Source organism: Excalfactoria chinensis, chromosome 4 (assembly GCF_039878825.1).
Source record: "Excalfactoria chinensis isolate bCotChi1 chromosome 4, bCotChi1.hap2, whole genome shotgun sequence".
In the NCBI taxonomy this organism is placed as follows: domain Eukaryota; kingdom Metazoa; phylum Chordata; class Aves; order Galliformes; family Phasianidae; genus Excalfactoria; species Excalfactoria chinensis.
The window spans coordinates 17230834-17257834 of record NC_092828.1 but is presented as its reverse complement, the minus strand read 5'-3'; the positions used below and the strand labels follow the sequence as shown (position 1 = coordinate 17257834).

At 42.3% G+C, this 27001-nt stretch overlaps 1 protein-coding gene across 2 annotated transcripts in view; it reads right to left on the bottom strand.

The window, feature by feature from the left end:
* RBPJ (recombination signal binding protein for immunoglobulin kappa J region) overlaps positions 1 to 27001 on the bottom strand; it is a 91500-nt gene that overhangs the window by 33118 nt on the left and 31381 nt on the right. The window contains exon 1 of one of the 2 annotated variants that reach the window (XM_072336313.1): positions 23793 to 23884. The exons of the other annotated variant lie outside the window; for it this stretch is intronic. Coding sequence (XP_072192414.1) covers positions 23793 to 23812 — 20 coding nt within the window. The 5' untranslated portion in view covers positions 23813 to 23884. Of the gene's footprint in view, positions 1 to 23792; positions 23885 to 27001 lie in introns of those variants that run through there. 2 annotated transcript variants of the gene reach the window in all.

Here is a 27001-nt window from a genome sequence, read left to right as displayed (position 1 = left end):
GCAAAGACCTACCATTTCTCCTGAAGAGCAAAACTGATATTTGATTTGTCTGGCTCTATGACAGCGTGTATCACAGCACTTGCAGAATATTTCATAGGAACTCTTTAATAAGCTGTAGTTAGATGGCCGTAATCCCTCAGTATGGATTCTGGAAACAATCCACCGACAAGGGATCTGAAGGAAACCCACCAAAGAATTATCCCATGGCTGTTAAATACAACAGTTCCAGCTCCTGAAGCACAAACCTCTCAACACTGTCAGACATTAAATACAACAATCACTAATCCAGGACAGCATAAGGCCCACAAACTGATTAAGTGGCAAGTCTCACTTGCCTTAAACAAAGCTGTCAAATAATTGGCTTTGAGACTTGTACAAGGTACTTATTAGGGGATAGCAATGATTAAGAATACCAAATTGAATACATAAAGAAAGTTTTACTTCCTCAGAGGAGGTCTGGGGGAAACAAGGCTTGAAATAGGAGGAACATAATGAAAAGATCTTCAGATTTTTATAACATCTCTAGAGACATTTCAGAATATACCAGGCAAGCCAGAAAGAAAGAACGTAAGAAATTCTAACCTCTGCTCTCCAACAGCGTGAAGTGACAGTGAAGCCTGATGAGAGGTTAAAGTCAAGTGCCAGCAACTCTAATTTCTACAGAATAGGTGGTACCCCAAAAGCCATTAAATGCAACAAGAGTGGGTAAGAAACATTTCATAAAGGTTTAGTAGTATACTGCAATCTACATAGCAAGACAACTATTCTGGGTCAGCCTCACTTTGTCTTTCTATATTTCTAGCTTCTACATTTCCCACTTACAATTTTCTACACTTTACCATTTACAACAACTTAAGCTGCATCAACATTATAAGAATAGCAGATGTAGGTTTAAAAACAGAACTTTTTTGTGTAAATCTACTTTCCTGTGAACTTCTGTGAAGACAATATGCAAATACTGAAAAATATTTCCTTGCACACACCTACACAACCATATTTTCCTCACAGACGTTAGAATACGACTCCCCAGAGAAAAGATCATCTATCACTAGACAGCAATATTCCATCTGTTGGTTTCACAGACACTAAGAGAATTCCTAGGTATTAAAGAAGACCACTTGTGATCCTGCATAAACTGGCAGAGAGAAAAAAATTCATACAGTGGTTTCTTCTGTGTTTGGTCTCCTAATTACACATTAAATATATCTGTTGATTCACATCATTTTTAATGTTTGCTACGGGTGGTACCTGATAAGTTTGATTGCTTACGTCCAGCTCATTTCTACTGATTATTATTGAGGTTGGAAATGCAGTATTGTTATGAATTGCCAACTGAGAAAGTGATGCTCTGGAGGATGAACACCAAAAAACCAACAACTCAGCCAGCCTGAAGGATGGAGTTCTTAAGTGACTAAAACAAAAGACAAAACTGGATACATAACTCAGTTAAGTTGGGGAAAACACAAGCAGTTAGTAATATTCATGTTCAAATAGAACATTTCACACTTAACTTTTACACGGATGCAAACAGCCAATAAAACAAACAATAAAAACAGTCAAAACAAAGATCTACTGAAGGAAAATTTCATCTTCTCCAAAATGACAGTATGTTCACTACCCACAGGTCAGATCACAAAGTGAAAGAGAAAGTTGTACTACCAGTAACACTCAGTGCTAAACAAACAACGCACTACGAGCATCAACTAACAAGAAAGAACCAAAACAAATTTAGACTGTTAAACGACAGGACAGAAATAATGATTTTCTCAGTCACTCTATTCACTCAGCCCACGATTCCACACATCCTTACTATTCACACAGCTCCACACAGAGTCACTTTCCTCACCCCTCAACATCTCGCATGCATTTTTCCTCTGCTACCACTGATCTTTGTGGTTTGTCATCACATAAAGCCATATAGCCTAGTATGGCCTAACCTACACCATGGCTTGATCTTAACAGCATTTTAGAGAAAGGGGTTTTTCATTCATTACACTACTCATACCTTAAACACGTTATGGTCTTCTATTATTTCCTTCCATTTTGCAGAACCACAGATGATGTTGCTGTACTACTTCCTCAATCAAAATATCACGTTGGCCATTATTCAGTTCCATGAAAGATACATAAGACACTGAAGACTCATTACTCTGTAGTAATTTATACACTTTAAGAGCGTTTCTTTCATTTGCAGTAAACAAGCCTAGATTTATGTAATAAGATATAACTACCTGTAACCAAAGATATCTGATTCATTTCAGAGGCTCTTTTTTCTTCAGTAAGATCACATATATGAGGTACAGCAGCTACTGAAAAAGTGACATCTGTCTTCCCCATTGATTGTCCTCCAGGTGCAGTGGTGTTCAGAAGCACCATCCCTCAGAGCTGCTGCAGCCATCAGCACCAGGCTTTCCTCAGCCATGCAGAAGGCCCCAAGCTGGCACATCATTCAGGACAAACACAAGAACCAGCAGCATGGCACAGATATCAACAGGCTCACGCTTCCACCAGCCAGCAGTACTTAAGCCCTGAACCCAAACAGAGTGTCTGTCGTAATAAATGTTACTATAAAGACTTTGTTCTGAAGATCAGGAGTTTGACCTACTTTTAAAACCATTAAAATTTCGCATCCACACATTTCTGGCTGATACACTAAGCATTCCTTCAAGGAAATGAAAAAAGACCCACCTGCTCCAAGGCGAATGCCACCAACCACGCACTCTCACATCTCTGTACTGCATGATCCTGTACCGCTCTGTATCCTCACCAAGTTCTCAAGCACAGGGAACATGTTATGTGCATGAAGCAAATCTTCTACTGTACACCACTGTATACACTTCTGGCACTATTTCAAATTATAGGACATAAATACAATAGAAAAAAATGGTTCATTTAGTCACGCCCTCTCACTGGAGGTCACTGGTTCAATTAGAAACTCCCTCTCCCTTTTCTGACCTGCTTTCATCCTCCCACATTGCTTTCATTATTGTCCTCTCTCATTTCCAGTCACCATAAAAAGAAAATCGCAGTACTACAACTGCAATCTAAATACAGCTTGCACTGTCATCAGTGAAAAGGCTGATTTCTGAATGCCTTTAAAAAGGAAGCAAATTCACCACTTTACACTAGTCAGGCTGCATTTAGGAAGAAAAAAAACACATTTAGTAAATCATCGTGATTTCACATGATTCTAAAAATCAAAGTCAGGTCCAATCGAGAACTTGAACAACTGTGCCACAAACCAGAAACGACGGCTTCTTCAGGAATAAGAAAGTGACTAAATCTACTTCAGTAGATGTATTTTCCCTGCTTTGATTTTTGCGGTAGGTACTTGTTGCAAGAACCTAAAGTAACTCAAAAATCTCAAGTATACTAAAGATAGAAATAATCAACTTAAAGCATGTCATTAAAATGGTAGGATGATGCAAAGTGTAAGAAACACCATCAAAAATGACTCCATTTATAAAGATTCCACTAAATGCACACAATTTCTTTTTGACCAATTCCCTGATGTTGGCTCAAATGCTCACGGAAAACCACAGATTTGCACATTTTTACATGTTTAGCAGCTGAAAGAGTTACCAGGTTGAAAAATCAGCATAACAACAGAATCTCAGCCTCCAAAATATAACTAAACCTGGCACAGCTATTGCACCTGCATGAGGAATGTGCAGCATAAGGCTAATTAGTTTCAACTTCATCCACTCAAAACAAAAAGTGACCATTAAGAAAAAAATGACAATTAAGAAAAAAAATAAAACCAGTGCACACAATTAGCCACCAAAATAATGGCAAACTGCTAATACAAAAATAGCCTGAAGCAGAGTTCTACATCCACAGCTTTCAGTGACAACTAACTCGCTGTGTGTGCAGTGTGTTGGGTTCCTCTTTTCCCTCCAGCCCTGTAAATCTCCCACTGTATCTCACCTTGCACATTACCAGATATTTCAACGGAGAGGTTGATTTTTACTTCTTAACAAAGTGATTCTACGTCCCCTACTAAACCATAATTCAAGTTGTCAGCTGGCCCTTAATAATGGCAACAAAACCAGTCTGCTCTCTTGTCTTTTTAAAAGAGTAACTTTCTAAATATGCTAAGAACACAGCTATTGAGTAATAAAACGATGCTTTTTTATGGTTACTAATTGACCATGATCACAAAGTCTGAAGCAGAACAGGTTAATAAGATGCTTGAGGAATCAGTTTTAAAAAACCTACTGATTACTTCTTCTGATGCCTAACCTTTGACAAATGTCACAAATTAGAACAATACCTTTTAAAACTGGGTTCCTGACAATGTAGGAACCTTTCTGCACATTATGGTACCTTAGGCTTTGCTAAGCCTTGCCTTCTTTCCCTGTCTGAATCAATGTCTGCTGCATCCAGGGAACAGCTTCCTCTCTCTAAAGAGATCTTCCAACCCATTCCTAGCTGGGTGAGCAGCATTCATCACCTGTGCAGAAGGCAACTTACAAAAAATGATAGTTAAGGAAGAAAAAGCACAAACCAGGTTTATGGTTTTCTTTGAATTGCCTCTTCACAGTAATGCCAAAAGTACCTCACAGAAGCAGAAACTGAATGAATTTGCAAGGAAGTGGTAAAGAACCTTACCAAACTTAAAAAGGAGGAAGATCCTCAAAAAGCCAGCCTAACCTCACTAACCATAACAGCATGTATGTATTTCTTTTGAACAGTTCTTGATGAAATAAGTGGTTCTTAACAGGGAGAGTCATTGGTCAGCTCAACTTTTCTAATTACTGTCCTATAAAATAATAGGTTAATAACCCTTCTGTGTGTTTTTTCTTACCCTTTACTACATAACCAAAGGAGCTTCATTACTTCAGCGACTGCTTCCTATCAGCACAGGGCCAAGGAGAACACACTAATCTGTCCCTAAGGGGCTTACAGTGCCCCTGGCTGCCAGAACAGCTCCAATCTCCTCAACTAGCTTCCACCACACCACCTGCAGAGCTCAGCCCACCCATCTGTCACACCCTGCACTGGGAAGCAGGAGACAGAAGGGGAAACAGAGATTTTGACTGCATAAAGCTGTTTGCACATCTCAACAGACTTGACTTTAACAGAAGCCAAAGAAGACACTGTAACTTAACTCTCAGAGAGGAACTGCGTGCAAGAAAATAAAATACAGAATAATTAAGTTACCTAGAAGTTAAAAAATAAAAAAATTTAAAAAAATGAACAACTGACAGTGTTTTAATTCTTGAATGACTCAAATCCGTTGTTAAAAATCAAGAAAGTTAACCCTTTTAAGTCTTAAGCATAATTAAGAGATCTTGTTAGTGGACTAAGACCCTTAGCTGAAGTTTCACTTTGCATAGTACAGGACTGTCACCCAACTGCAGCCAAAACTTAATGCAAAACGACAGTGAAGTGTACTAATACCTTTACAATCTCAGCAGGCCCATCAACAAGTTCTTCTGTGATAGCTGAGTCACTACCATCTCAATCACGTCTGTATTAGGTCAGGACAAGCAGACATCCACTCATGTCTCAGCTGCACCACAGCTTCACAACAGCTGCACTGCTCTGTCATCACCAAGCACAGGTCTCACCAGCCAGCTTCCTTGCAGCTACCCTTACCATCCCACACACCCAGCACAGCACCTGGCATAGCTTCCCACACATCAGTTCAAATCCAGCCCAAAAGACTCCTGGGGAGAGGGGAGACAAGTGAGCTTTATTGATTCCACAGGAACATGCTAAGCAGTAACACCAACCACAGTGCAGCCAACAGGAACAGCAGGAGGACCTCCCATGAGAAAGCTGGTACAGACCATTTTAATTGCATTTTAAGTTATGCAATAGAAAAAAAACAGAATTTGTACATTGCATTTACTGATCTCACATTAGGAACTGGAAGCAATATGATACATCTGTCAGCCCACCAAAGCAAAAGTTTCAAAAGCCACTTATAAAAGCCTGTGCTGTACTCCCATACTTCTAAACACCTTTGGAATATGCCCTATTCACCTCCTTGCTCCAGCATATCAGTCAGCTTCGCCAACTTTTTATGTTTTAGAAGTCTCTATAAAAACTAAACAAAACAAGCAACAAAAGAACACACAACGTCATCATTTTTTTGTTTCCTCTCTTTTCATTTCTTTTCCTCCTCCAACTTCCACACTACACTATCGCTTCCAAATGCAAAATGGAAGCAGCTCCTCCTATTCATTAAAAGAAAATTACTGCAGTTATGTAAGCTTACTTCTATGCTACTATGTCTCATCCACTGCTTCGAGATTTGTAGAACAATTCATAAATAATTATCAGTGTTAAATCAGAGAACAGGCATCAGCTCACAAGCAGGTTTTCATGCACACAGTGTTCCAAATTGTCAAATAAAATTAGTCTCTTCAATAGATGCGATGACACCAAACCTGTGAACACGTGTACTTTTTAACAAAGCTGTATTTGGCACCAACCTGTTTTTACAAAATAACAGGTTTTCCTAGATTTCAGGCATTTTCCTCTTGCATCACTCAGGAATTATGTGGTTGCACTAACATTAACTGGGCGCAGTTGCAAAATGAGCTGTCAGTATCCTAGAATTAATCAATCTCAAGTATATTGTTTCGTAATTAAGCTTATGAATAGTTCATCCCATGAATATAAAAACAGCAGCAATAAACACACATTCCAGAAAAGAGGGAGAATTAGAGGCTCTTCTTCACTTTCTAGGACAGCTAAATCATGTCAATCTGTGCTTGCGCTAATGCTAGCAGCCTACAACCAGGGAGCCTTTTATATAAACAGAGCATTCTTAAACCTTTAAAGTCACACACGATGGCAAAATTAGGTGCCAGCCTGCCTGTAATTTGTAAAACTGCATTTTAATAACAAGCATTTAAAAACATATAAAAACTTTGCTGGGTTTTTTTTTGTTTGTTTGTTCAATTGACTCGTGGGTAAATTAAGTCATCAGTTTAGACTTCAACTACTGCCATGGCAATAATAAAGGAGTGTTCCCTCACAGGAAAGAGATAGAAACTCATATTCCCATTAAACAAATACTTGACTTCTAAAGAAAAAGTGAGCATTTATTAAACAAACAAACAAACCGTCTTCCAGTCAAACAAGCCATCTTCCAGTACCTGAAAGGTTCTTACAGTGAGAGTGGGGCAGGTCTCTTCTCACTACTGACTTGTGACAGGACGAGGGGAAATGGCCTCAAGTTGCGCCAGGGCAAGTTTAGGTTGGATATTAGAAAGAACTTCTTTACAGAAAGGGTGGTTAGGTACTGGAATGGGCTCCCCAAGGAGGTGGTTGAATCGCCATCCCTGGATGTGTTTAAGAGCCGTTTGGATGTGGTACTCAGGGATATGATTTAGCAGAGGTTTGTTGTTGTTTTTTAAGAGATAGGCTACTGGTTAGGCTGCGGTTGGACCTGATGATCTTCAAGGTCTTTTCCAACCTGAGTAATTCTATGATTCTATGATTCTATGAAACAACACAAAAATGAATTTCTGATCAATTTCAATTACTACTATCCTTAATTGTATAACTCATTTTTAAAAACAAATTGGTAATTTAACCTCCACAATGTCTGCCATCAAATACAGTAATATTTTTAGTACCCACTACTGTAAAAGGGTCAGGGATTACTGAACAGGGTAACCAAACTGACACTCCAAAAACACACCTTCTCTCCTTATCACAGTACATTTATAATAATCAGATGAAAAGTTTAGGTTACGTGCCTGACATGTCAGCAGACTAACACCTTCTTTTCCTTTCCTCTGGTATTAAAGGATTGCAGTTCTCTTACACAATTACATGTTTCTCTCGTGCCAAAATAGCTTTTATAGACTATTTTTCATAAGAAAAAGAATCCGCAGAACACAAAATGCAGAACAGTTATTATTGTCCATTTTTTTTTAATGGAAATTGTGTGAATCATACTTAATTCAAGTAGGCTTGCCTTTCAGGTTTGTCAAGTTTAAACTCCACACAGATGCAAATTACTGGTAAAACTTCTCCCTGAATCTTAATGAGGTACATTATAAACTATGAGGCCAACTTGAAAATAAAGATGTTTTTAACATGAACTTTACCAGACCGAGGTATTCTAAGCCATTAGTAGGACATGAGAAGGCAGCTTTACCCAACAGTACTTCGATTCTACACGATCTTGCACCCGGGTCCGCCACCACACAGATTTCCCAGAAAAATGCTTGTGCTGGCACAGATTTGTGTGTGAGGATTTTACTGCATGATAAGCGTGCCTAAGCAGTGCTGTGAAGGCTCCCAACTGCTGAGCTCTGAACCCAACCTCTTTTCAAAACATAGTCTCATCCTTTCAAGTACATTCAGGCCAGAAGGGAAAGTAAATTGTCAAAGCTGTTTTGAAGTGCAAAACCACCAAATTTAAGAAGGCATCTAAGTTAGCAGCTACCACTGCCTTACTTGTACCTTGCCTGGTTCAAAAATGATAGCCAAGCAAAGGGAATGCCAAGCGTGTAGTACATGGAATGTGCTGCCCGATGGTGAAATTTCCCTTCTGCCATTCCTGCTTACTGCTGCTCCAAACAGCACAGATTGAGTTCTCCAAGAAAAACGTGTATCATGGACAAACACAATAATTAAAGGCCAGAAATCAGGCAGGGAAGCTGAATTCCTGGGTTAAAGTGTACAGATTCCCCTGCAGCCAAGATAAATGAACAGAAAAAGTTTCATTCTAAGCAAATTCTGGGGGTGACCTATATGAGAAACTGTGGCTTGGAGTTCAGCACTGCAGAGAGGCAGCGCCTTCTTCCAAGCCACTAATGCAGCCTGGAAAATGTGGACACGCTTATTAGCCTACTAACTGCAAAGAGTCCTTCATTGCTTTTGCTTCCCAGTTTATTAAAAAATTCATCTCATGTTGGATAACTGATTATCCACCCTTGCTGTAACTTTGGAACCCATAATTCAGCTCTTTACATAGCTTTGAGTTCTGCAACAATTAGGGTCTGGGCAGACATTTCCAAAATACTGATGTCATTGAAAAAGGCAGAACTGAGCTATGAAATAATTTGTCATTTCCATGTGCCATCCAGACAGTGTAAGCACATGTCTCTGTCATCCCACGCACCACACTTTCCCCATAAGGGATGAAGAAGTTCACAGTATTGTCCAATCGACTCTCCTCATCGTACAGGAGGAAAGTTATGTTCATTATTCCTGCTGTTTGCAGAACAACACAACAAAAAACTAGCAGTAGCAATAACATGCACAAAACACAGACTGAACAAAAGTCAGGTCAGCTGTGAGGTGCTTTACAAGAAACTTTACATACTATCAGAATAGGTTTCATGCATACAGAATATCCATTGTTTCATCATCTAAGTCTTAAATGTGTAATCCACATGCTGTTCACTCAGGCATAAGAAACATAAAACCCTACTGTCAGCTCTGCATTAGGTTATAACAAGAGGGTCTCTAGAACACTAACAACAATAAATCCTACAGTGTAACTGAACTGTTGAGAAAGAAGAAGAAAGTCTAAATTCTGGCAATTTAAAGATAAACACCAGAAAATTAATTTGCTATGTAATTTCTTTTTTTAAACTTTTTAATTTCCCCAGTGGCTCACAGGTTGTTGCAATAATTTTGTGCATGTGTTGAGTTACCTGCCATGTTAGCTAAGATGGTGAGTAACTCTTTCAAGAGTTGGTATTGCTGTGGAGACAGAGGAAGAACGGCTGGACTGTTTCTATGATGAGGAGGAGGGCAGTGGGAGAAGTGAAATGCGAGCGGCAGGTTTGGAAGCCTGAGGTATCTTTCACTTCTGCTTTGTATTTTTTCCATATACACAGGAAACTCCCTTGGGGGAGGAGAAAGACCAACTTCCCTACAGCTAAATACATGAACGCATGTAAAACAGTAAAGCTTTAAGTGTTTCCATAATTTTCTACTTAAAGTGAAAAATTAGATAAAAACTTAAAAACTCAGATAGCAAGATCTACTTTTCCCACCTCAAAAATACTATCAGACAATCAAAAGCCAGCTTGGCAGAAGTAGGAAACTCAAGAGAAGCAAAAGGAAAGATCAGAATGCCTCCACACACAAATATGTGCATCAGGATCTACTTGGGTATTTACACAGTTCAGCTGCCTCCACAGCTCCAGTCCATCCCTTCATTTCCAGTAGTCTCCTTTCTGATGTTGTAGAGTAAAAGCAGCAGGAAGAAGAAGGGCAGAGCTGACACAGCACACCTGAGGCTCAAGGCCCTCTGCTCCCACTGCTATGGAATGCATGGGTTATGCTGAGTCAGTATGCCTAAAAGCCCAGCAGACCACTTGCTCAGCTCCAACAGCAGGATTAATGGACAGCTGAAGAAGAGTAAGAATCAGACAAGCCTAGCTGGTATTTCCCCTGAAACACTCTCCTTGTCTATGACTATTTTCAGTTCAGGGGATTTCTGAGCCCAGTGTTGACGCCAAGAGTGAACACAGCCTTTATTAATAACTGTACCCTAACACAATCTATGCATGCTGTAGACAGCAAATGATGCCTACTATGTGCTTTGGGGACCAGAGAGGCAGAGAAGAGACCAAGGGAGCATTCAGCTATAGCACAGGACTACCCTGGACATATAGGAGAACCCCAATCCCACAAGGCACTATCAGCATGATCAAAGTTTAAACATCATTCCACCCCAGAACTTTTGACATGCTGGCAAAGGGAGTTCCACATCAAAGCAACACTCAAAAAGCCTGCAAATCACACGGCTCAGCAGCTGCAGGCACTGACCTGAAGGCTGCAGCAGGATGCGGATGGGAGGCACAAGCAGAAACCCCAGTGTCAGGTGCAATATGAGAATACAAACCTTTCAATAACTGCAAGCAGCAACCAAGAGGAAAGCACAATGATGCTCAACTAGTCACGTATTTGCTTTTCAAAAAGTCAATGTGACAGAGGTTTTGATGATTCCATGCAGTTCTGCTTTGTTGCCATAAATACAGTTCCTTTACCAGACATTTCTAAGTTATAAGAACATAGTAACACTTTTTTCCTACACTCTTCACAATACACAGGGAGCAGTGAGAGGGCCTGTGAGCTCCAGTTATCCCAACTGCTTTTGTAGTGAAAAATGAACACGGTCCGTCAGCTCACGTTATCAAGCACCACTGCTTTGAACACGTGTGCCACCCAACAGATAAAGTTCTGAAGTTTACAAATGAATATAAGCTACTCATAGGCATGATACCATGCCAGGACCAGGGGCACTTGAAACTCTCAGTCCTCAAGATGTTTCTAACAGCTACAATTAACTGCAGACACTGTACAACACAGAATAAGGGATCATGAGGAATGAGACAAAGGCAAAAAGCAGGTGGACAATGCAATAAACAGCCTAAGGCAAAAGAAAATTTAGTGGATTTCATTACAGATATTTGGCAAAGGAAAAATAGATAAATGACTCAACTCTTAAGAGAAAAGCATGAAGCTACTTTTGGCTTCCAAGACAGAAATTAAGAAAGCAACTGAAAAAGGAAGAGATCAGAGTCACAAGAAGCAATGGAGATCTGGGACAAAGCTTTAAGGGCTCACTTCCTGTTTCTGCAAGCATAACCCAATGTTGCAAGTTTGAATTTTCAAAGGTTCCTTTTATCATAGGAAAAAGATTGCACACATCAAGACTGGCTGGTCAGAACCATTATTCAATTCTGAGATCTGCAGGCTATGGCTACTTAAGTCTTCTTGCAAAAAGAAGAGGGAAGGAGCGCTTTGACCAAAGAGCCACATCAACAGCTTCAGCAGAGAGTAAACTGAGGCAGCAGTTTTGCTACTGAAAAAAAACACACCAAAACAACAGCTGCATTGCTACACATCAACTTGACCGACACCTTGATGTTAGCCTTCAAAATGAGTGACATAACAACAGCAGGCAAGTTCACGACAAGTGCATCACAAAACCTAAGAACTAACGAGGATTCCTTCTCTGATGAGAAAGACGTTGAAGAGAAATACTACAATTGAGCTTTGAGTTTTTAACCTACATCAAATCATGATGTTTCCGTAAAGGAAAAGCACAACTAGTGCTTGTATTCAACCACTGATCCAGGCCAAAAAGACAAGCTGCAATTTTACTAATAGTTACCCCTTTTAACCCATTCTATGTTAGGAGAAACTTTCTGTAGAGTAAATATCAATTCAAGCTGTAAAACAAAGCCGTATAACAAACTATCTGAAGTTGATTCACACATTCACACAAACATTTTAGACACTGCTTAGTTACAAAAGTTAGCACTCAAGAACTGCTCTCAGCTTTACTTTGTTTACTTTCAGCATTTCAAAAACAATCCTTTCTCCCAGTTCTGCTGCTTCTGAAATACATCGGCTTAGTAAGAACAAAGTGTTCTCTTTCTTCCCTACTTTCAATGCATTCCCTACAAAGGCACTAGCAACAGATTGCAGCAGTAACTCTCAGTCCATCTGAAGTTCTATTTTAACTATCACTCTTGAAGTAGTAAAAGGATAACAATAGTAATAGCTTCCCAAGCTCTTCTAAAATCATGAACAGGACTCCAACAAGACAAGAAAAGGGTAGAGAAAAGAAATAACAGAAGTTCTCCAAAATAAAGTGATCCTCTATTTTTTCTACCCCTCCCAAAGTTCCTCCCTTCACATCCTTAATGTTTATGATCTTTTTTTGGCTTTCCCCATATAACTTAACTCTCCACACCTCTCTGTATACATGTTTTGTTACAACAGATATTTGGGATTCTTGAAATCTATTTTCTCCCCAATCCTCACAAGTTCTCTAAGTTGCAGCAATGAGGCTTCAGCTGGGAGACAACAGCACAGCAGTGAGAAACACTCTCAGGATCAAAGACACCAATCTGTCCAAGCTCTAAATTCCATAAAGAAAGGAATAGGGTCTGGACTTAATGAAAAACGCAGCTGATGCTTATTGTATTGGTTGAGTCATAACAGTGACTTCCTCGTTCTGCAGATAGTGGTGGTGATGCTATAAGCACAGCATGAGCCTCACAGCAATAGCAACAACTGACATGACAGATGAACTTGATGGATTCAGAGTAAGAAACAGCATGGTTGGGAAATTCTTTCAAGTTCTGCTCTGAACAAATGCAGCTGAATACAGAACGTCCAGAAACAAACGTCATAGGATAAAAAAAGGGAGATAAAGTATTCTGGTGTACGACTCTACTAAAAACAAAAGAGATGTAAAAACAAAATTAATTGACATCTGGTCACAGAAGTCAGGAAAATAACTAAAACCAGCAAATAACACATTATTTCAATACACTTTATACATATAACAAAGAGCAGATTGTGTCTGAATTGGAGTTAGAGGACAAGGAATGTCAAGCAGTGGCTATAAACGTCCTTTAACTAATTTCAAACAAAAGGATACAGGATAGGGAAAATAATTTGGACACTGCTAGAATCACGGAATAGCTCAGGTTGGAAAAGACCTTAAGGATCATCAAGTCCAACCATGACCTAACCATACTACCCTAACAACTGTCTGCTAAATCACGTTCCTGAGCACCACATCCAAATGGTTTTTAAACACATCCAGGGATGGGGATTCAACCACCTCCCTGGGGAGCCTATTCCAGTGCTTAACAAAACAGTACAGTATAGAATAGTAACTTCCATCTAAAGAAAAAAACAAAACTGATCATTTCTGAATGAAAACACCCTACATAAGAAAATACTGAAGGTAACAGAAACACTATCAGTACAATCTAAGTTCAAAAAGTACCTTAATAATATTCACAACTGCAATACTATGCACCAGAAGCACCTAGGACAACTGGTCAGCAAAGAAACCTCTTATCTCTGCAGATGTAAAACTAATCACTGCCTAATCACTTCTGGCAAATGTTGGCCTGCTGCTTTTCTTGTTTTTTTAAAGAACTGTTCTAACTGAAAAAGATGAACTTCTAGATTTGAACCGATGCAATACAACCTTCATGACTATGCAAACTGACAAGTTGACTGTAGTGTAGTCTACCGATAAGTTCAAGTGCCATGCAGCAATAGGGTAAAGCAGATGAGAAACAATCAGTTTTTCCAATGCTAAGTAAGCAGTATAAAAATGAGTTTATCTAAAAAACATCTGTAGAAATTTACTGGATATGTCCAGCATTTTCTTATATATCTTATTTCCACACAGAAATTCAGCCTAGATTCAGTGAACACTCACGCTGCCTTCAGTTACCTTTCAACATCAGCTTTCATCTACTGCTGCCTCAAAAGCTCCATGTAGATGCTGCAACTTGTCAGAAATAGATGTGATTCTGCTCACAGCTCAAGGAATTAATAAATAAATAAGAGCTGTCTTTAACTTCCTAGCAGCCTTGGGAATGTCTGTAAGAACCTGGACTGTTCTTCCTTTGCTACCATTTCAAGTATGACTTATCGCTTCAGCAAGTCAATTACCAGAAAAACTTTTCAATAAACCTTCTCTCAAACATTGTTTCATAACAGCCCCTTTGTTTTGTCCATTAACTATTGTGAAACACAGGTATTCTGCCCACTGCAAATAAAAACACAACACGTTCTGATGCTGGTTTTAACACAGCTCTCAGTATTCCCAGTGCTACTATCTCTGTGTAAGCACTGCAAGCAATCTGTTGTACTATCAAAACTGAACACTAACTTGGCCAACATCTGTATTATTAAAACAGATATTTTAATAAGGTTTTATGCTTGAAGATTCCTATTTCTGATGTCCTTAGCAGTCAAAATATACTTCAGGATCTGGAGAACTCATTATCTCCTTTATCTATACAACATATTTACCTATTATATAGACAAATGAAGAGCCACATTCACCCCCATACTTAGCAGCCGAACAATGTTAGAAGCGATAGCACCACTTGTAAGATCTCTCAAATACCTAAATTTCATGTCAATAAGATTCACCTGATATCACCTGTGCAGACTGAAACAGCCTGTCACAGTGCACTGTACCGCCACAAGCCTCCTTCAAAGAGGAGGCCTGGCCTTAATACTTCTTTTTATTAACTGCTCAGCAAAGTTAATTGCTGAGAGATTTGTAACGCACACATAAACAAAACAAAAATGACATCAATCACGCAATATTAAATACAAGTTTGGAATGCAGAAAGGGAAAAAGAAAAATAATCAGTAAAAACAACACTCCAGGACTCAATGCTAGCATAGAAGTGTTGAACAGCCAAAGAAAAAAGTTTGGCCAGAAAAATACTTGGCCAGAAAAGACACGTCCAAAATAGTTTTTGCTATATCCCTCCCCCCCCACTTCTGGAAGATATTACATTCTGAAGGATTTTGCTAGTCGTCACTGTGTATGTACTACAGAACTAAGAGAGTGTGAAAAGAAACACACACATGCAGAAGTACACCAGTCCTTCAATAAAACTTTTTCTTTCCTGACTTCTTACTACCGAAGCCAGTGTTGGCTGGTTGAATGGGAAAGTAGTGAAGTATCCTGAATTTAAAAATAAATACTTATATAGAATGATTTCTTTTGTAGTATAAAGACATGGCTCCAGCACACTGCGGCATGCACCACTTTACCTTTACTCAGGCCTCGTTTATACTCTGGTCATGCCCCATTCATCCCTTATGTCTCAGTTATCTAACAGCAGCACCTTTCTAGTGCTTATACTAACATCCTTCACCAAAACATTTTAATTACAAATACTTTGCTATGTTCTTTTCATCACGCAAACTAGATGCCTCAGGAAGCCTGACATCTTCTGCCCATCTCACCCTGCAACACAACTGCAGCAGGGACAGAAGGTACGCCGCCGCCTGGTGAAACCCCACAAGCACTGACCAAGGCCCGGCCTCCAACCACACAGAGCAACAAGAGCCAGGCAGGAGACAGCAAGTCTATTTTCACCTCTCCATGGACTCCCCATCTGACCTTGGCAAGGCACTGGTTTTTTGAACTTGTTTTCTCATGTTCGGGACACGAAGAACTTCTGTGCAGAAGGCGAGGACAACAACAACAAAACAACCAAGTTTAACTGTTATTTTATTATGCCAGCTTTAGAACCCTCCGTTATGGGACAAGTTCTGACCGAGTGCCAGCCCCTCTCTGGTTGTCCAGACCTTCAGTCTGAAGGCCTCTTTATTCTACAACACTGGTGAAAGCAGTAAACAATTAATGGAGACTCCTCTTACTGTATCAAAATCTGATGAAAGCTTATGTTCACTAATTGCTGTGCCGACCAAACAAGTTTAACCTTAATTTCTGCACCGGCCATTCCTAATCTATGGCTTGCAAAAGAAGCTCTGCCTGCAAGATCTACCGCTCATAGCCAAAATTAAATTACTGAGTCAAAAGAAGAGCTGCCAGGAAAAGCAAAGCAGGATATTGCCTAGAGAGTATTTTTTACTCTTTTGCCAGACCGTGGTAAGAGCACAATGAGGGACCACTATTGTGCACCATTCGATTCCTTCTCTCAGGCCTCGAAAATTCTAAATTTCATGGCTGCCTGATCAAGTTTCCTTCTGATACCAGGTTTCCTGGTAATCTCCGAAGCACCACACATTGGAAATACGCCACCAGTATAAATGAGAAGAAAAAAAAGTGCAGATTAAATATTCTACATACTAAGCAATCTTATCACAAATACCAATAGAAAGATCATTTTCAGGCACACACAGAAAAACGTCTACGCTTCTCTGTACTCACAATGGAGAAATTAAACATATTTGTGTAGCTACTCACATAACTATAAATAATTAGATTAACACTGACCAGGACCCGCTGCAATACAACTCTTGAACCTCACTAGAAAAATTAAGCGAAGTAACTGGTGTAACCTCACACTGAGCAGTCAGAAACAACCACTTGCCAACGCCACTTGTTGCTTTTTACCACAAAAGCCGTGGCTCTGGAGCACACTGATTAAATGTCACTTCATACCAGTCAGTCATACCACTATAACAGAAGGGAGAAAAGATTTACTTCAGTACAAACACCTCTGTCTTTGTGTTCTCCTAATGAACAGCCCAAATCATGAGATTACAACACTGTACATGGTGAAATCGTGTGTTCTTTCTTTTCTTGGTGGAAGAGTTTATCACTGCAAATACACCACTTACACAATGACAAGCACAAGAACATGAACGTGTGTATCACAATCAGGTTAATCACTCCAGCTGAAGTGAATGAAGATTCAGCAAAGATTATTTTAAATGGTGTTCTATACACTGCTTCTGAGAAGCAGCCTGTGACATCCCAAAGAAATATGTAATGAAGGACTTCCTTTAGGCTGGATAGCACTTCAGAAAACAGCAGCAACCACAAAATACACACAGGTAACTTGCAAATAAAGCACACCACAACCTAAGCAGAACCCCCAGGAAATGAGATAATTTCAAACTCTGAATTTAGAGCTTACTTTTCCACAACTCCATAAGGACATCACGATATGGAAATTACTGCTTCTACTACTAATTTTCACTCAAACTTAAGAGCTGTTTTACTTTCTGAGTTTTTTATTCTGGAAAGGAATGACCATAAGTTCAGCCTGGAGAAAAGAAGGTTGCGGGGTGACCTAATTGCAGCCTTTCAGTACATAAAGGGAGCCTATAAACAGGAGGGGAGTCAACTATTTGAAAGGGTAGATAACAGCAGGACAGGAGGAAATGGTTTTCAGTTGAAGGAGGGAAGATTTAGGTTGGATGTCAGGGGGAAGTTCTTCATCAAGAGAGTGGTGAGGTGCTGGAACAGGCTGCCCAGAGAGGTTGTGGATGCCCCATCCTTGGAGATGTTCAAGGCCAGGTTGGATGGGGCTCTGGGCAGCCTGGTCTGGTATTAAATGGGGAGGTTGGCAGCCCTATCTGTGGGGGAGGCAGAGGGGGGGGTGTTGGAGATTAATGATCCTTGAGGTTTCTTCCAACACCGGCCATTCTGTGATTCTGTGAAGACCATACTATTTCCTCATCTCATACAATCTTATTCATTAATTTCTGCAATTATGTTCAAGATGAATATGAAAAATGTGCAACACTAGATTATAAGCTTGTCACATAAAAAAAAGGAAAGTTCAGTAAGTTCAGTAATTCAATTTTACATCTATAATTGTAAGCTTTAAAAAAAATAAAATAAAATGCACTTAGAAGCACATCTCTGCTTAATGTGCTCGGAAGGCAGTGATTCAGCACACTGAGCGCCATACAGGTTAGTTAACAGTGTGCTCACAATTAACATCCAAAGCATTTCAGGTGATGAGTACTGCAAATATAGAAAGCGTGCCCCAAAACTTTTAAATCCTGATGATGATGCCATTTCTCCAAACGTGAAGCTAATATATGGAACAAACTAGATTCTTGATTCACAATAGACACTCCCATGTATTGTGTAATACATGATACTTGTTTGTGCTATGTATTTTTAGATCTAAAATTACAATTTCCGTTTGATTTTATATAAAAACAGAACAAATGTAATACAGAGTAGCCATGTAAAACACCTTAACTGTACCCTCTACTAACAATGAGTTACAGACTACTAAGCTGGTTTTGCAGGCCTCTACCCATGAAGGCGCTTGCAGGTCCTTCAGGAAGCCTTTCTAAGTCACTGCTGCTGCAGGCCACTGTAGCTTCTTTATGGATTCTTTTCAAATGTAGAAATTACTTCAGCTCATAATCATGATTTTAAAAAAAAGTTAGAGTGAATTGCTACTGCAAAGTAGAATTTAGCAACTCAGAAGGAAGGAAGAGTATCCTCTCCCACACACAAACCCCTGGCTCATTTATGTAATTCATGGCACAGAATCACAGCTTCCTCGCCGCAGAGAGATACTGGTAACGGATACAGCCTTTTACATAGAAAATAAAAACAAGCAAAACCAAACCAAGCACGTTTCCCAGATTATTTTTACAGAAATCAATCTACGACAAATTATTTTCTTTGAGCTCTGTATCAACCATAGCTAAGAAACGACAAAGAGCAACTTCAAACAATGAGTAAACAAGGAAAGCAAATAAAATCCAAATCAAGAGCTTAACATCACCAAATTACTACTACTGGAGCTGAGCCTCAAAAGACACATTTGAAAACGTGCTGCTCACAAACATTTCCCAGCACCCAGACATGCTCCTTGATAATCATTTAAATGTTAGTCACACAAAATCATCTACCCACTTGGTTGCAAACCAGTTTTTCCTCAACAACCTTTAACACTCATCATGTGTATACACACATTATAATAGCCATAGTCGGGTTATTACTCAAATCTTACTAAGCACTACATTTGAACCTCCAGTGACAGTAAAAACTGTAGCCTGAAGATCCTATCCCTGAGCTGTCCTTCTGCTGTCTAACCCAATTGCCAGTCCTTGATCTCCACTGACACCATTCTCAGTGAGAACACTTGCAGCCAAACACAAAGTGCAATTGATATCCTCCTAGACCTGCCAATCAGCCATGAGTATCAGCAGTGCTTCTTTTCCAGAAAGGTTATTCCTGATTTTCTTGCCATCATTTCTCCTCATTCACCCCTTACCGTCCTCATAGTCTTTTCTGTGCACCTTTCTGAAGAAGCATCCTCACTTACCTCTACTATTTTACCAATCGTTTAATAGTTTTTGTCTTGCATTCCTTTCCATTCCCTTTCACTCAACCTGGTACCAGGATTCACATGAAACTATTACCTTCCTGCTACCAAGTCAGAAACACACCTTCAAACTGATTTCTGCAGTTTTTCACCAAGTTAACATCTCGGCTTCCACCTCCATTTTTTCCATACACACACCTTGCTATCAGCCTGGTCTCAGTATAGACTAAACATAGGTCTTTACTCTCTATCTCTGCTTCAGTCTCCTTTCTACCACTGCAAGCCATTATCTTTCAGGACACTTAACTAAGCATCAGCTCTCAGAACAAAGTTCTCAGTAGGAGATAAAAACAGCTATCTTTGGGGATCCTGACAATACCTACCATGTCATGACTTTAATAGCTTGGATTTTACCTCATGACCACAGCAACTCACATCTGAACTACCGAAGAACCTTTCTCCATCCTTCAAAATCCAGAACTGACCCTATTCCATTCTTCATGAACGTTCCTCTGAGCAGTTTTTGCCATCTAACGTCAGATCACATAAGCTTTCCCTCCCAGTTCTTCAGCAGCATCTGCCCCACTCCCTGCTCCAAGCCCCTTACTGGTCTATTTCACCCTGCAATTTCTGATCACAATGCCGAACGTGCAGGTTTAATGAGCTGCCAGTGACATTTGCACCTCTCAACTCCTATTCTGCTGCCCTCACAGCTGGGAGGGCTGCATATAAACATCTACAACAAAGCAGCACAATTTTCTTCCAAAAGCTTCCTACAATTTTTTCCACTCTGCCCATTAAAAACAAAGCAACTAGATGCCTGGCATGCCCAGACCACTACCACTGCACTACAATTCACCACCCCATTGGTGCCAAAGTCTCTCCTGTATCATCCCCAATCTGGTTCATCTTCCCTTCCCCTGAAGCTGGGTCAGGAAACACCTCTTAACCACACAACTTTGCAGTGCCTAAATCAGGCACACAACTTGGCCTGCTACTTTGAACAGTGGTACTAAAACACTTTCCTACTTGACGGAGCCCCTGGTAAACATCATAGCAATAAGCTTGTTCTGCTGTTATCGGTTTTTTCAGGGCTTCTCCAAAAACTGTTTGAGAAACAATCCGAGTACTATCTTGCTTACTGGTATTACAAAGGTTTTCACTGCTAATCAAGTACACAAAGTTATGTCTAGCATTTGCCACTTTTACCTTCCTTTCTAAATGTTTTTATTTATTTGCTGCTACAGAAATCCTTGCAAAGGCTTTAGGCAATGACTCCTTGTGTTATTGTCTACTATTTCACAGACAACCTTATCCCAGACTCAAGAGACACAGAAAAACAGCTCCACATTTTAAGCCATTTTAAAGTGACAGAAAAATAAATTCTTAAGGGCAGAAATTTTGCTGTCCTTCTGTAGCACAGCAGTTTTCAAAGCAATACAAAGCAGTATCACTACTTAAAGTGTTCTGAACTCAAAATGCGCAATGCCAATTAAATAACATTTTTGTTAATTTTATTGTCTTTAAATGATGAGTTTCCCCAAACTATTCACAAATAAAATCAAAAATACCTGCCAAAAGCCCAAAAGACAATTCTCATATTGCAGTCACAAATTACCCACCTCATTAGAAATTACAGTACAAATACGATTTCAGTTCAGTTTGCGATTCACACTTCTGCATGCCTTATTACATCAAGCTCTGATACAGGGCAATTTAGGTTCAGTCATGTTGTACACACAAGTAATTTTGACCAAAACGTTCCTCGTGCCACAAGCAGAAGAATGCAACACACTGCAAATAATTAAACCATAATGTACCGACTCCCTCCAAAAATCACTACAGTAAATTCTTACTGCTCCATCCCGCGCTACAGAAACCACAATTCAGGCTCAGGCATCCAGTTTGTACAGGAAGAACTGTGTTTTTACACTCAGCCTACACTAGCTACAGAAAAGCCATATGCTTTATCTCAAGTTCAGGCACCCACAAGAACGGCAAGCCGCTCGTTAAATTACGATGCAGTATTTGGGTACTATATTCCTCAGTTACAACTTCTTAATTTCAGGCACTTCTTTTTCCTGTTCAATAACAGCTTTTACAGAGCAGTCTAGAAAGAAAACATCTTTACAGATTACTGAAGAATCATCAAATTTCAATGCTAATATAAACAAACATCTTGGTACCAGAGCTGTAAGCCAAAAACAGCTCATACGTGCAATCATTAATGCAATCTCACTATAATAATCATTGGTCTTAACTTGCTTCTTTTTATCAGATCTAAAAATGTTTACCAATAAGATGAGAACATTTGTTCAGAGAATCACTTAACTTACAGCTTTTAAACTATAACTTGGGGATTCAAATCCAGAAGCACACACAACTGCCTGCACTCCTGTTAAAACGCTGGTATTCTTTTCCACCGTTCAAATTATTTGATCATTCATTTTTTAAGAAGCAGTTTGTTATCCTCCACATTTTAATGTATATCCAAGAAGGGTAAATGTAACATCACGAGAACATGCCTGACAAACCTGTAATCATCAACAAACAATAGGAAAGGGAGCCCAAATATTAGGGTGAGTAAACAAATAGAAGTGTGGAAAAACTTAATTGCTAACTGGAGCACAGACTACACCTGATAGCAAACTGTAAAAGCATTTATTTCACTCTTTCAGCTCTAACCTCTAAAACAGCACACTCCAGGAATCATAACAAATAAGACCAGCTTCCCCATATAACACTTAATTGGGAAAACGTGTGTGAGCCGCAAGATGCCTTTATCAGGAGAAATCAAGCAAAAGCTACAATTTAGTTTTCAACAAACAAGAATGAGGAATTAGAAACACTGCTGCAGCCAAATAAAATACCAGAATACCATAATGCTACCTTCTTCACAAGAACAAAAGCACCAACCACCAGCTCCACCCCACCCCCAAGCAGGCTGTTGCTCTCTCTAACCACACAGCCAATGCTGCAGACAATGTAATCCCCACAGGGAAGACAGAAGGTCAGGGACACACTGTGAAATCATAAAATAAGATCCACGCTTCAGAAAGACGCAGCAGTGCTTCCACCATCCAGGATTTTATTTGGAACAAGCAAGTGGAGTGTGGACACAGGCTGCTCCTCTCTGGACTGTCCCTTCCCTCAACACACAGAGGGAGGTTACAAGTGTTCGGCATAGCCCAACATTAAGGGCACAGCACGTAGAGCAAGCAGAAGTCTAGCTGTGGTAAGGGTGGCAATATTCAACGTAATGCTGCAGGTGAGACTCTGTGCTGTATGTCAGCAGCGGGGCTGTTATTATTCACCAGCTGTAGGTGGCTACGAGGGTGTCACTTATTACAGTGACACACCACAGCAGGCTAGCCATGATTAAGTATTACCCAGTGCGGTTGGAAGAGATGGCAACTATCATTCATTATGATCCACTGTGGCTTAGTGGGGCGGGAAGGCTACTGCCCTTCAGTGCAACACCACACAACACAAGCAGGAAGGCAGCTAAGAAAGCTCCACAAAGCCCAAAGAACGGGAAGCAGCACACGGAGGGGATCACGGGGAGCTCAGCGCACTGCCCCGGGGGAAAGGAGCCCTTCCCCACAGCCTGCCAGCTCCGCCGGGCCGGGAGCGCTCCGCAGCAGCGCCCAGCGAGGCCAGAGCCGGGAACCCGCAACGGCTCTAGCAGGCGCCGGGGCACAGACGGAGCCCAGCGCTCAACTTCTCGCAGCCACGAGAGCCTTTGTCCGAGCGCTCCCGGCCAGGGCCGAGAGAACCCGGGGGTCCCCTCCCGCGACGGGGCGAGCCGGGCCGGCCGAGAAAGAGTAACGGCCGTAACCAGCCGCGGCACCTCGCCCCGCGGGGAGCGAGCCCTCCGACAGGCGCTGCCCCGGGCCGACGGGGACGAGCACCGACCCAGCGCGGGGTCCCGACCGCTCCGGCAGCACCGGGCAGAACGGGAGCGAAGGGAAAGCGCCCGTCCTGCGGGCAGCCCGCGCCGGGACCCCGCCGGGCGACCCAACCGCCGGCAGCCGCTGCCCCGGCCCAAGGGGGCCTTCTGCCGTGCGCCCACCCAGGGGGATGCCAGCCCCCCGGGGTTTGCGCCTCAGGGCCCGCCCGCGGGCCGCCCAGAGACACGCTCCGACTCCCCCAGGGCGGCGACGGAGAGGCCGAGGGCCGGGAGCCAGGCAGCCGGCAGCCCGACGGCCTCCGAAGCCGAGCGCTCCCGGCGCGGCGCCGCGAACCCCCCACACTTACCCTGTCACAACAGGCGCCATCTTCCACAAACTCTCGCTAAAACTCCTACTCTCGCGAGAGCGCCCCCCTCCCCGCACATGGAGCGCGCGTGCGCGAGCCCGTGAGACACGCGCGGGGCGGGGGGGCGGGGGGTGGCGCGCCCCGCCCACTCAGCGCCCGGGTTCTCCCCTCAGACACAACAGCCCGGGCGTGGGAACCGCGCTGCGCTCGCGAGAACACGGCACGGCCGGACGGCGCGCAGAGCGGAGAGCGGGGAACTCTCGCGAGAGCTGAGCGGCGTGGGTGGGGCGGGGGATTCCCTCTGCCTGCTCGTACGTCTGGCTCCTGCGCGTCCGCCGGCCGGCCGTGCGGACAGACACGGGGCGGGGGGATAAGGCGGCATCGCCCGCCTGCAGGGAAGGCACCATCCCGGGCCAGGAGGGAAGGAGGAGGCAGCGGGCAAGCGAGGGGTGCTGGTTAGCGATGGCAGCTCGGCACCGTCCGGGAGAACCAGGGGCCGCCTTCTCCTCATCCCCCCCGCCCCTGGGCGGGAAGCGCGGCCGGGTCCGCCCCCATCGTGCTCTCGGCTGCTCCGCCGCATGCCAGGCGTCGGCGGGCGGCACGGGGCGGCTGAGCCTCGAGCTGCGTGTGGAGTGCGGCACCAGCCCGGGTCAGGGGCTGCTCCGAGCGGCCCTACCCTGCGAGGACAGCGGGCTGCTGCAAGGCCGGGAGGGAGAACACTGCGCTGCTCTGTGGGAGTTCTGTTTGTAACGGGATACGGGTCTTCTGCTCCAGTGTGAAACACGGGTTGGAAGCAGTTGGGCAGTGTGGGCTTCCTGGGCTTCCTGCTAAAGCTTACAGTGAAAAAAAACCAAGTGTTGTTATTGCCAACAGCACTGCCTGCCTGTGCAGGCCAAATACTCCCATCACTCATGTTTGTTTCATACCAAGCACACAAACCAGAAAATCCAAAAGGAAGAATTTTTGCAAACTGGGAGTAAAAACTGACTGTAGGAGACTGGGGCCTAGAGGCGAAGTGACTGGAAAGATCTGTCACGTTCCCTGTATTGTGTTGTTTGAAAAATCAGCCCATTTTACTAATTCTGGTGTTTTCTACAACCAAAAACATAAACTGCAATGTTGGTCCCTGCTTGCACTGACCAGTACAGTGAGCTGCGTCATGACGTCTCAGAAGTCTCAGCAGAAATAATGTAAGAGGAGTGTATCTGTACAGAGAGGCTGGCCTGGCTGCTCAAGAGTGCTGACATAACGGGAGCCTGAATTGGGTCCATGTAATGATGCGACCATTGCAAGGTGAGGGTCTGATTGTCTGTAAGAGGGCAGCGTGTGAAAGTTAATCAAAGATTGTAATCTGTGCCTTCATTCAAGCTCCTTATGCATTTAGTGTAACATATCTAACTTCAAAAGCAGGTGCAACTTTGATTTAAAGGTCCCCCAGGCTCCAAAATGTGGGTCGTTTTTATTACTTCACCTCCATACCTCTGCTATCTCCCAAATTAGGAAAAAGTAATATAATTTCAATAATACCATTAACATGGTGCTTCTCTGTATTTTCACACAGTGCGCTGTCTGCTGCTAGCACTAATCCACTGAATGTCTCAGGTGGGTAAAATCGTGCTTTAAGAGGTTGCTTGGCCACAGAGTTTGCTGTAGTTGTATTCACTGCACAAACAGCTGTTGTCTGCTATCATTAAAACCACTTTTCCATTCCGATTTCCCTCTCCTCATTAGAAATCAAAGGACATTGTTTGGCTCCACGAAGGAGCCACGAATGCACAGTTCTTGTCGAAAGCACGATACGATACGTACTGGAAATGCTCCGTGTTGTTTGTGAAGATCAACTAATAATCCCTTTAGAAATCTCTTCCTAACATCTTTTTTTTTGTTTCCAAGGCTAAAGAATGATCTCAGTTCATGTCAGCTCCATCCCATTAAGAACGGTTCCTGGCCGTGTGCCATGGCCTGTCTCTAGATGGTCATTTTCGGAGGCCCCTCTTCTGGTGTGTTTTCAATCAAAATGGAAAATCTAAAAATACTGCACACAATACCATGCCGTGTCCAGGCTCTTTTGATATCTTACAAAGAAGGGCATTCTGATTAATAATCAAATGACTTGGATACTGGTGCAGACGTTTCATTTTGAAGGATTAATAATTGCAGTAATGGTCATCATTCTTTCCGTTGCCGACAGTTACGCTATTAAACAAATGACCATTGAATTTATTTTTTTTCCCTTTCTTTTCAGTTATAGACAATCCGCAGTGCAAAAGGCCAGGAATACTATTCATGTCAGAAACAATAGCCTCGAGTAGCTCGGGGTGGAAGGAAAGATAATAAAACCACAGAGGGTTTCTTAGGTGTTGTTCATGCATTGAATTTTACTCCTCGTTGCTTAAAATTCTTATTTCACATCGAAGTGCGAGCGGTTTTTATTGACGTGAGTGCAAACTGAAAGCATCTCATGCCTCAGGGTACTGTGCCCCGCTCACTTTCTGGTCTGTTACGAAGTGTAAACACTTCCCGACCTGAGGCAGAGGAGCAAATGCGAAGACAAAGTTTTCACAATTAATTTTTCTGTATGTGCTATGCAATCAGCAGTTGAACCTTTCAATATGGGGTGATTTAAGTCCTGTTGAGGTCAGTGGGATAGTTCTGAGCCAGGCACGTGGCTTCAGAAATGGAGAAGTGTGGCTCGGAAGTGCCACTGAAGGATGGGATTCATAAGGCGTGGGGCCGCGCTCCGTCAGCTGGGTGCCAGAACCACCAGCTGCCTTTAGAAAGAGAAGGAAATCTCTTCTACTTGCATTCTGTAAGTGGTGGGGCAAGGCTCCTTCCTGCTTTCTGGGCTCTCTGACATGTACAGGTATGGACGGAGCCAGGTTTATGGGTCTGTCTGTCTGCAGTCTGTCCACATGCCTGCAGCTCCATCTGGGAAGTCATGTGGTTCCCTCCTCCTTGTGGCTATCATGAGGCTGAAGGAGCTGTCTGCTGGGCTGAGCACAGCCTGGCTCTGGCCAGGCAGGATTGGGGAGCACTGGCTACGAGCTGTAATAAAAAGGGCTTGAGATTGCAAAAGCCTGCATGACCTGTCCAGGCCAAACTTTCTCCAGCTCAGCTGTAGCTCTGGGCTTCCCAGGCTCATCCCTCTGGTCCTGACACTCACAGCACTGCCTGCCTGCCTGCTCATTTGGCCTCAGCTTCGAGTCTGG